The sequence below is a fragment of the Aquarana catesbeiana genome, linkage group LG06, assembly GCF_042186555.1.
Source record: "Aquarana catesbeiana isolate 2022-GZ linkage group LG06, ASM4218655v1, whole genome shotgun sequence".
NCBI lineage: Eukaryota > Metazoa > Chordata > Amphibia > Anura > Ranidae > Aquarana > Aquarana catesbeiana.
In genome coordinates this window covers 251,604,598-251,616,760 of record NC_133329.1, presented here as the reverse complement: position 1 = coordinate 251,616,760, position 12,163 = coordinate 251,604,598, and the positions used below count along the sequence as shown (strand labels likewise).

Sequence of the window (12,163 nt, the reverse complement as noted above, 5' to 3'; positions counted from 1 at the left end):
AAATTATTTCTGGTATCATACTAGTACTTTTTTAAATGAAAATAACATTTTAAGATTAATAGCACCCAGCGTAATGCCTAATGTACATATTTAGGTATTTCTTATGGTAAAATTAGGAAAATACATTTAATTAGTGTCATTGAAAAGATAAACTAGTTTTTGGCATCCAACAAACTGCCACCACAGTAACACAGCTCCATAGACTCTGCCAGCTGAATTCATTGTTTATGAGGCAGCCAATCATTGGTTCTGATGATGCAAGCGTAACTTAAGTTACAGTATAAAAGTACAGATGAGCTGCAGATGATTTATTAGTGTGACAGGTTCCTCTCTAGTAACAGTAAGTAGGAGTCCTTTGACGTTTCAATATCCTATAACATAGACCACAAAGTAAGGGTAAACATTACAGTTGACTAAATGAGAACATGATAAAGGTACGTGCTTGTTGCTATATTTACCTGTGCATTTTAGTAGTTCTTCCATCAGTGGAACTGAATGACAACGATCAAGCAGCTAATAAAGACACTCTGTGCACTTCCTGCTCCTTGAGGCAGAACAGCAAGTCTACAAGACTAGAAGCTATAAAATTCCAGATACTTAGCAAGCTTCGCTTGGAACAGGCACCTAACATCACCAAGGAAGTTATAAAACAAATGTTGCCAAAAGCTCCACCTCTGCAAGACATAATTGACCAGTATGATGTTCAAAGCGATGCAAGCATTGAGGGGTCCTTAGAAGACGATGATTATCATGCCACTCCTGAAACATTCATTATAATGCCAACACAAAGTAAGTATGTCATGTTTGGATTGGATTAGCTATGAAGCTTTTTGGTAATTGCTTGCATGTTATCACTTTGTATTTAAAATGTCAGTCCTCAAGGGTTAGTTCAAATTGCATGAGAATTCAAGTACTTATGGAAGCCCAAACTACTGCATATCTGATATTACTGACCTAGCCATTGTATTGGAGTTTCTAAGTTAAAGATTATATATTAACTGAAAAAATGCTTGCTTTGAAGTGTATAGGTTTTCATATAACTTTCAAATTAGAACAAAATTCTTATAACTACCATTTAATTCCACAGTGGAGAAAATTATGTCAGGAGCTCAATAATACCTTGAAAAAGTTAAATGAACAGATTGCTTTACTGCCAGCACCCCACATAGTACAATTGTTACATCACCCAAGGCACATTATTAGTTATGCCATTAAACCAAAGAGCTATAAAATCTTTACAATTATGGAAAAAGCCTAAAGAATCATGGAATTTTTCGATATTTTTCTGACCTAAACATAAAAACTATGTGATAACTAACCCTTTTTTGTTATTACAATGCAAGAATCCATGTTAATTGTTCCATTAGAATTATAGGTTAGTATATGTAAAAGCAGAATGTACAATGGTAACAGCTCATGGATATTTGATATTCTATAATATATATTCTAATAACGTATGAGTAATAATGTTTACTTAAATTGTAAGGCTCTATGGATGTAAGCATTCGTTTAAAAAATAATATTATCCAACACTCCTGAAACTTCTACATTTTTGGGTTCCATGTGTTCCAATACTAAGATAAACCCAAACGCATCCAGAGGGATGTATTATCTATGTATTCATGAAACATAATTTGATGCAATCTCACTTTTCCAGTTATTGGAACTGTTCATATAAAATGAATATTTTCCTATTTTGGGGGTTTATTAGCACACTTAATTGTGCATTTGTTATATAAAGTAAATCACTTGTCTTAAACCCCCACAAAAATGTAATATATTGCTGCTTTTTTAGCTTTTTTTCCCACTGGGTAGTCCTGGAAATAACGTACTTCCTATCCCTAGGTGGATATGCCCACTACTCCACTGTATCTATGGAAGAAGTCATGTTTGCTACCCAAGCAGAACTTCAAACATGGCTGCCTTTGCTCAAATCCATTACATGCAGGATGGGTAGATTAGTAGTATACAATACAAAAATAAGGATGTTGGTGCTACCGGTTCAGATCAGCGGGAATTTTCGATACTTGCTAAAAAATGTTCTTAGTCTGCAAAGTGAAAACTAATGTCACTGTAATATATAAGATTTTATGTTTAGTATTCAAGTATTCAATTGATTTATGATCTTGTCTTATTTTGAATAAACCTAGTGCAAAAGTGTAAGTGCTCCCCTTCATAATATCAAAATGCAAGTCTTGTGCACATTTTAACAGGATGCATGCAACATTACATAAATTGGCCATCAGCAGAACTCAGTTTTAAACAAAAAACATTTTATAACTTATAATGACAGATGTGTTTTGATCTCTATATATAATCTATTAAGAGTTGTGTCTCATTTTCAGAAGCTAGGAAGGCTGCTAACTAGCCAATACTCAAAAATAGATAACCGCAAAAATATGTTGTTCAAACTCAGTGGCGGCTGGTGCTCAAAATTTTTGGGGGGGCACAAAAAATTTTTGAAAAAAAAATCATCAATTGCAGCCACGGTGCCATCAAACACTGCCACTGTGCCATCAAACGCTGCCACTGTGCCCTCAAATGCTGCCACTGTGCCATCAATTACAGCCACTGTGCCATCAAATGCTGTCACTGTGCCCATCAAACTCTGCAACTGTGCCATCAATTGCAGCCACTGTGCCAAATGCTGCCACTGTGCCCATTAAACGCTGCCACTGTGCCATCAAATGCTGCCACTGTGCCCATCAAATGCAGCCACTGGGCCAAACGCTGCCACTGTGCCCATCAAACCATGCCACTGTGCCATCAAACGATGCCACTGTGCCCTCAAATGCTGCCACTATGCTATCAATTGCAGCCACTGTGCCAAACGATGCCACTGTGCCCATCAAACGCTGCCACTGTGCAATCAAACGCTGCCACTGTGCCCATCAAACACAACCACTGTGCCATCAAACGCTGCCACTGTGCCATCAAACGCTGCCACAGTGCCCATCAAATGCTGCCAGTGTACCCATCAAATGCTGCCAGTGTACCCATCATATGCTGCCAGTGTGCCCATCAAATGCTGCCAGTGTGCCCATCATATGCTGCCAGTGTGCCCATCAAATTCTGGCAGTGTGCCTATTAAATGCTGCCAGTGTGCCCTTGAATGCCCTCAGTGTGACCCCCGCCTGCTCGCTGTCTGTCTTACCCTGGAACTTACCCTGTCTTGGTGGGGCAATGTGTGACGGCGACGAGCGGGGTCCTCCATGTGTCTCCTGCCATCCTCATCTCCTGTCCTCTCCTCCTGATAGGCGTCCGATAGCGGCGCCTGTCATTTCAGCCAATCAGGTGACAGGTAACAGACTCGAGCACCTGATTGGCGGAGAGGCGGTTAAGTGTTAGGAAAACTAATAGTCATTCGCTTTTCTAACACAGCTGTCACCTGCGAGCGCCCAGCATGGTGCTCGCAGGTCACTTTATCTGAAGCCTATTAGAGCCTATGACTCTAATCAGGTGCTTCAAAAACAACCACCCGTCGCCGTAATTCAGGTGCCCTGCACCCAAAAAGGGGCTAGGCACCTGAATAGGAGGGTGGCAGCAATGGCCATAGATAGAGTCATGCAATGCATGACTCTATCTATTGATGATAGAGGGGGTGGCAGGAGAGAGGGGGCGACGCCCATGTGCCCTTAATGCACGGGCCGCCACTGTTCAAACTTCTTCAAAACCACTGGGACTAAGTGGAAGGCATGTTATATCTATACCTGCCACCAAAATTGACTGTTATGACATGCTTAGCAAGGAGCTTCTAGTTTTTTTTAATGCTTTGGTTTTTGTTAAAGAGCCATAGGGACACCATAAGTCAAGAGAGCTCTTTCAAAGAAATGGTTATTTTTGTGTAGTTTTGCTGGGGTTGAAATATTGTCAATTTGGAAGTTTAGATGCAAATGGTAATTTGTAACAATCATTCCTAACCGTCTATAAATAATTAACAAATGAAAGTGGAGCTGGACTTTAATCACTGAAGGCTGTAGGCACACAACACCTCTCTGGTAGGATCATTTCTTACATACAGAGCATTTTTTTGTTTTTCATAGCCAACCACAACTGTGGTCTAAGACAGCAGGACTGCCAGTGGTGGCACACATTCAACTGCACATCATACTGTAGACTTAAACCAAGTTAGCCTAGCTGCCCTCAGCCTTAATGTGTCTTGTGTGGCTATGATGTGTGATCTTGTTGGTGGTCTAGCTAGTCCACTGTGATAGGGAGGGAAGCAATATGGTATAGTTGGTGTCAGGAAAGGTTTCACCTGCTGGTGGCACTGTCAGATCTTTGGGCCGCAGTACTGCTGTCCACCAGCGGGTGTCTCCCGGCAGTCTGGAGCCAACATCATCTCCTGCAATCAGGCGTCACCTGAGACTGATTGCAGGAGGTGTGTATTTATACCCGGCAGATGCTCACACATTTGCCTTGGTATTTTCCTTGAGCCCTGACCTGTATGCCTGAATCTGTATCTTGTGACCTGTGTTCCTGAACCCTGCATCCGTCCCTGGACCCCTGTCTTGCAGGCCTATCCCTTCCTCCTGTTGTCCTCTTCCTGTCCTGTCCTGCTTCCTGTTCAATCTGATTGATCGCTCATGTATGACCCTGGCTTAATTACGTTTATGATCATATCTCTATCCTGTATTCAGGTTTGGTTTAGAGAGTTATTTTTGTGTGTCACCGTGGTTGTTAGCTGGCTTGCTTTATTGTTTATGACTTATCCTTTTAATAAATCTATCTTACTATATTTACTTTACATGTTGGTCTTCCCTATTGCAGTCCACACATTTCTGGTTGCACCGATTTATGACATAATACCAAGGCCAGTCCTGACCAGAAGTGGCTGCTTAGGGAAGCCATTGTGGTCCTGTTTTTGCTAAAATGCATCCAGAGGACATTTCTTATTATTCTCTGCTGGTGACAGAGGATGGTGAATACTGCCACCGGATATTGAAAGAGTGGGCCAGTGACCAGCTACTAGAGTGTATCTGACTGGCTCATTCCCTAGCTCAGTGATGGCAAACCTTGGCACCCTAGATGTTTTGGAACTACATTTCCCAAGATGCTGATGCACTCTGCAGTGTAGTTGAGCATCATGGGAAATGTAGTTCCAAAAGATCTGGGGTGCCAAGGTTCGCCATCACTGCCCTAGCTGATCAGGGTCATATGCTGTTTGGGGATGCTCAGCCTCTACTTCAGGTGTGTGCAGAACTAGCCTTGTCCAGTACACCAAGAGGCAGTGATGATTTTTCTCCCCACTTCAGTTTTGATCAGGTTGAGTCTCTGGTGTGGTTATTAGAGGATGACCCAGTTTCTTTCTTTGAGCATTATTCCTCATGTTCTCAGCAGGTGTTATCAGAGTGTATTAACACAGTGCAATCTGTTGTCAGACAGGCATCATGTAAACTGAATTTTGTTCAGCCAATACTACAAGCATGGTCAAATATATTGCACTCAGCCTCAGTCAGCTTGCAACAACCCACTCCTGCTGCCAGACACCTACCAGCTCAAGTGTCTCTCTCTCCATCACCGCGGAAACCCCAGTCTCAGCCCAATATACCTTGTTTCCAACTAAGTATCAGTACCCTGTTTCCACTTGCTGCACCTATCTTGCCTTTAACCCACCTGCCTCCTCTCTGCTGCCTGCAACAAACCCACAAAAATCCCCCCTAGCCACTGCTCCCTCTTCCTTACTGTATTCCAGCCCTTCTCTGCAACCAGCTGCATCCCTTACTTACAGCCCTGCAGTCACTTGCAGAACTTCAGTGGCTAAATCAAAGAAGAAACAGAAGTTTTTTCCAACCCATACAATCCTGCCATTATCCCAGCTTGCTTCCACACCAGCCGATCTGCTCTAGCCTGCTTCCACACCAGTTGCTCTGCTCCAGCCTGCTTCCACGCCAGCCGATCTGCTCCAGCTTGCTTCCACACCAGCCAATCTGCTCCAGCTTGCTTCCACACCAGCCGATCTGCTCCAGCCTGCTTCCACGCCAGCTGATCTGCTCCAGCCTGCTTCCACGCCAGCCAATCTGCTCCAGCCTGCTTCCAAGCCAGCCGTTCCGCTCCAGGCTGCCTCCACGCCAGCCGATCCGCTCCAGTATGCTTCCACGCCAGCCGATCTGCTCCAGTCTGCCTTCATGCCAGCCGATCTGCTCCAGTTTGCCTCCACGCCAGCCTATCTGCTCCAGTCTGCCTCCATGCCAGCCGATCTGCTACAGTCTGAGTCCACGCCAGCTGATCCTCTTCAATCTGCCTCCATGATTGCAATTCATTTTGGGCATTAACAAGGTCTGATTTTATTTGGAGGTTCCTTCCAACATTCCTTGCATGTGATTGGCTGTCTATTTTTCATTAGCTCCATATATACATAGGATCAGATTTTGTTTATTCAGCTATGACTAAGCATCTGTTTGTGATGTGAAATGCGTTAGTTGTTCTTCCCTGTCTTCTATGCCTAAGATATGACTGTTTTTTGGATTTTAATCTTTCAATAAAGATGCCTTCAGCGGTGTGCGGCCGTCCAGGATTTTTCCTTCCTGCCCCCATGATTGCCAATGGAGTCAGGCTAGCCTCTGGTGGTCCTGAACCTTATGACCCACCTAACCCTACCAACCTTCTGCCTGCTGTCCAGCCTGATGCTCCAGTATTTGCTGTTCAGCATGATGTTCCAGTGCCCACAGTCCAGCCTGATGTTCCGGTGCCCATGCTCCAGCCTGATGTTCCGGTGCCCATGTTCCAGCCTGATGTTCCGGTGCCCACGGTCCAGGTTGAAGTTCCGGTGCCCACAGTCCAGCTTGAAGCTCCAGTGCCCACGGTTCAGCCTGTTGAGCCAGTGCCCGTCACCCAGCCTCCTGTGCCCATCACCCAGCCTCTTGTTCCTCTGATGTTCCTCTGTTTGCTGCCCAGCTTGTTGTGCCTCTGCCTGCTGCCCAGCTCCATGTGCTGCTGCCCGGCTTGATGCCATGGACTTTTTACAGTTGTGACTAGTTGGAGCGTCCAGAGGTCGCTCCTTTGAGGGGGGTACTGTGAGGAAAGGTTTCACCTGCTGGTGGCACTGTCAGATCTTTGGACTGCAGTACTGCTGGCCACCAGCGGGTGTCTCCCGGCAGTCTGAGCCGACATCATCTCCTGCAATCAGGCTTCACCTGAGACTGACTGCAGGAGGTGTGTATTTATACCCGGCCGATGCTCACACATTTCCCTTAGTATTTTCCTTGAGCCCTGACCTGTATTCCTGAATCTGTACCTTGTGACCTGTAATCCTGTACCTTGTGTCCTGTGTTCCTGAACCCTGCATCCTTCCCTGGACCCTGTCTTGCAGACTTATCCTTTCCTCCTGTTGTCCTCTCCCTGTCCCGTCCTGCTCCCTGTTCAATCTGATTGATCTCTCGTGTATGACCCTGGCTTGATTAAGTTTATCTATCCTATCTATCAAACCTGTATTCAGGTTTGGTTTAGAGAGTTATTTTTGTGTGTCACCGTGGTTGTTAGCTGGCTTGCTTTATTGTTTATAACTTATCCTTTTAATAAATCTTACTATATTTACTTTACATGTGTTTTTGGTCCACACATTTCTGGTTGCACCGGTTTATGACAGTTGGCCTAGGGAAACCAGTAGATATAAACTCATCCCTGATTACAATATTGTGACAGTAAGTTTATATGGAAAGCAATGTATTTTTATCAACTAAGCATATAAATATATGGCTGAAAACTATACAGTGGAAACCGCCTTTTTGCCTCTGCCCCCTTCTGGTACTGGCATACTGTGCTTAATGGTAAATCCAATGCTGTATACAAGAGTTAATTTTTTTTTAATAATTCTGTTTTAATCATTCACTAACAGAAGCATTTGGTGTGATGGGGTTTTGGGTATATTACTGAATTAAGAATGAGTGTGTTTAGTGCAGTACCTGAAATATGCTCAAAGTCAAAATGTTTCTAAAACAATATTTGTGTTCATACAGAACAAACATAAAAAAATTACAATTGCACATTTGGCAAAGGTATTGTATATAAACGCAATCCTCACTATAAAACAGTTTGATGTGTATGCTTTCATAAAATGCGAATGTGTCTTTTTTTTCATCACATGTTTGAACCCTCTGTTAACAATACCTAGAAAAATCACTGCTAGCCTGGCCTATCTATCCACTTACCTACCTATTCATCTATAAAAAAAGAACTGGGAATAAATAAATAATTTGTAATACACAGCAGTGATCTCAGTACTGATCTAGGAACAGTAAAAAGGGAAGTAGCTTTAAATCATATCTTGTTGAGTAACATTCTGCCAGGAAATGGCATTTAGCTGAAATGTTGGCAAGAAGGGCAGCTGCTTATATATTATACAAATGTAAGTGATAATGCTTCTCTATTCAAAGCATTTAAAACATACTGATCATGTACCAAAATATGCCGAAGCAAATTTTGCACTTACATAACTTTATGGCAATAACTCTTTATGATTTTATAGCCAAGATAGGCAGCAGCAGCTGCAGTAGAAAGTTGTGTGCTCAAAGACGGTGTCCTTATGTACAGAACTGCTTGTGGTTCTTAGAAACAGGTAACTTGATGTACAAGCCAGCACTGGAAATGATCCAGTTTCCTATCTCCTCTCACTTTTGCTACCAACTTTAGTTAGGACAAAACTATTTTATTGGAAGTTGTAATAGACAAATATTTGTATCATGAATGGATCAATAAATCAAAAGAGAGATAGATACAGTACACCCCTCACATTTTTGTAAATATGTTATTATATCTTTTCATGTGACAACACTGAAGAAATGACACTTTGCTAAATGTAAAGTAGTGAGTGTACAGCTTGTATAACAGTGTAAATTTGCTGTCCCCTCAAATTAATTCAACACACAGCCATTAATGTCTAAACCACTGGCAACAAAAGTGAGTACACCCCTAAGTGAAAATGTCCGAATTGGGCCAGTGTCAATATTTTGTGTGGCCACCATTATTTTCCAGCACTGCCTTAACCCTCTTGGGCATGGAGTTCACCAGAGCTTGCCACTGGGGTCCTCTTCCACTCCTCCATGACGACATCACAGAGCTGGTGGATGTTAGAGACCTTTCGCTCTTCCACCTTCCAATTGAGGATGCCCCACAGATGCTTGGCCAGTCCACCTTCAGCTTCTTTAGCAAGGCAGTGGTCATCTCGGAGGTGTGTTTGGGGTCGTTATCATGTTAGAATACTGCCCTGCGGCCCAGTCTCCAAAGGGAGGGGATCATGCTCTGTTTTATTATGTCACAGTACATGTTGGCAGTCATAATTCCGTCAATGAACTGTATCTCCCCAGTGGCGGCAGCACTCATGCAGCCCCAGACCATGACACTTCCACCACCATGCTTGACTGTAGGCAAGACACACTTGTCTTTTTTACTCCTCACCTGGTTGCCGCACACACGCTTGACACTATCTGCACCAAATAAGATTATCTTGGTCTCATCAGACCATAGGACATGGTTCCAGTAATCCATGTACTTAGTCTGCGTGTCTTCAGCAAACTGTTTGCGGGTTTTCTTGTGCATCATCTGTCCTGTTAAACCGCTGTATGGTCTTGGCCCCATGCTGCAGCTCAGTTTCAGGGTCTTGGCAATCTTCTATTAGCCTAGGCTTCCTTTATGTAGAGCAACAATTCTTTTTTTCAGAACCTCAGCGAGTTCTTTGCCATGAGGTGCCGTGTTGAATTTCCAGTATAGGAGAGTGAGAGCAATAACACTCAATTTAACAAACCTGCTCCCCATTCACACCTGAGACATTGTAACACTAATGAGTCACATGACACCGGGGAGGGAAAATGGCTAACTGGGCCCAATTTGGGCATTTTCACTTATAGGTGTTGCTCACTTTTGTTGCCAGCGGTTTAGACATTAATGCTGTGTGTTGAGTTTTTTTGAGGGGACAGGAAATTTACACTGTTATACAAGCTGTACACTCACTAATTTACATTGTAGCAAAGTGTCATTTCTTCAGTGTTGTCACATGAAAAGGTATAATAAAATATTTACAAAAATGTAAGGGGTGTACTCACTTTTGTGAGATACTGTAGATAGATAGATAGATTAAACAACATTACATAACATTAAATCAGCTAGGAAAATTGTAGAATGATTTGCCCCTAAAGGGCGAACAATTGGTTTCCAAATACATTCTCTTTTGTGTACTAGTACAAGTTAAGCATAATTAAACCCACACTATCAAAGCAGGTTGCTGTTTTGCATGCTGGAGTCACTTACATAAGGTATCAAATGTGCATTTTTGGTAAAGCTTGGGTAAAAGCTGTTTAACAACATACAGATAAATGTTATAATTCAGGATAGTACATTTTATTTTTTTCTATCTGATGTACCTTATATTGCAAGAGCAGTTTGATTATGACATATATATCTATCCAGAGTCAAGAAATAGTCTGTAAGTTTCCTATCTCTAAATATCTTGCGTTAGTTTAGCATCCCAGAAAATCCTGAACACTCATTTTTTTTTCCCCTTTACTTATTAGATGATTTGGACTATGAAACATCCAAAACAAAAAAATGCTGTTATTTCAAACTGAACTCTGAAATTCAGTCAACTAAAATATCCAAGGCACAGTTATGGATACATCTAAAGCCTGTCCAAATGCCTGCAACAGTTGTGGTGCAAATCCTGAGACTCATTAAACCCTTGAAAGATGGTACAAGACACATTGGAATCCGAACATTAAAACTTGACATGAATCCAGGACCTGGAACTTGGCAAAGGTTCGATGTGAAAACTGTTCTGCAAAACTGGCTGAAGCAACCTGAAACCAATTTAGGCATTGAAATTAAAGCGTTGGTTGGAAATGGAGAAGACCTTGTCATTACCAACAATGGAAATGGCTTGGTAGGTTTCATACTGCACTTAACACTCTTATAAAATGAATTCACAGCGATTGCTATTTAAGTCCAACTCGTAAGATAATGTTGCAGTTTTACATGTTTGCCTGATGAATGAAATAATGGTTTCTTTTCTTATGAAGATTTCATTGGAGAGATATCTCTATCAGAATCCCATTTCTGCCGCAGCCATTAAATATTCTAATAGTATGGTCACACCTCCCCAATGGATTCTTCATAACGCAGAATATAACTGGGATTTCAGCTGAAAGATAGTGATATCTCTGTTATGGACTTGTGGTGGATAGGGTCAGCAAAGGCACATATTATGAAAGTAATGAGCAGAGAGCTCTACAGCCCATGGGTGCCTCCTCATAAGTGAAATTGTACTTTTTTATAAATTTGGCCTATAATGTCACAATATTAGAAAAAGCTAAGCAAGTTCTGTGCTTTAAATGTGTATAAATGCATCTCAGCCAGTATGAAACTTTCATCATGGCTTACTGAACAAACAATAGTCTTTTTGCACTAGTTTAAACAACACTTTGCCAATTTGCTTGTGATCATAAAGTGATTGCTGCAAATTAAACTGCATCAATGTCACCAAGATCATGAATGGAATTCATGCATCTTATGTCTTAAAAAAGGCAAAGAAGAATCTTAGCTCATTGCTTGGACAATTGAGCTGCCTTTTCTTTCTATGTTAAATTACTATGTTGTGCTTCAGTACGTGAATCAATGACTATATGAAGACATTTAGAAAATGTAAAACATTTGGCATTCAAATTATTTCTGCCATTCAGCCGTTCACCAGGCGTTTGCTTACAATATTTATATTTTATTATTATACAATAATATATTTAATATGTTTAAAAACTGTAATTAGTATATTTAGAAATGTGCATGGAAAAATATATAGTGCACATCATAAGATAATACAACAAAGGTTGTCAACCCTTTTATGCTGTCCACTTACATAGTCCAACCTGAAATACTGTATATTGCCAGTCTTATATTCTGCGTAAAATCTGAATAGCAGTTTCTGTTTCAAAAAAATATAAAAGAGTAATTCCAGGCAACTCAGAAAATCAGTCAGTGAACTGCTTATGTTAAGCAAAAATAGCAGCCACTCCAATCAATTCATAAATAGCTTTTTAAAGTAAGGTGCACATGGATAAGGCATTTCTCAGAAGACATGCAGTGAATTTTCTATTATGCTATCTAGGCAAAACATGCAGGCATGCTAAGGTCAGCAAATCCACATCATTTACAGTAATCTGCTCTTACCTGCCTTTAA

The 12,163-nt window shown here is 41.6% G+C and overlaps 1 protein-coding gene across 1 annotated transcript in view; it reads left to right on the top strand.

Annotated features, from left to right (window-relative positions):
• The first annotated feature begins 286 nt into the window (after positions 1-286).
• Positions 287-12,163, top strand: part of LOC141146706 (growth/differentiation factor 8-like) — a 58,191-nt gene continuing 46,314 nt past the window's right edge. The window contains exons 1-2 of the mRNA XM_073633196.1: positions 287-789; positions 10,509-10,873. Of these exons, the coding sequence (XP_073489297.1) occupies positions 426-789; positions 10,509-10,873 (729 nt within the window). The 5' untranslated portion in view covers positions 287-425. The remainder of the gene's footprint in view (positions 790-10,508; positions 10,874-12,163) is intronic.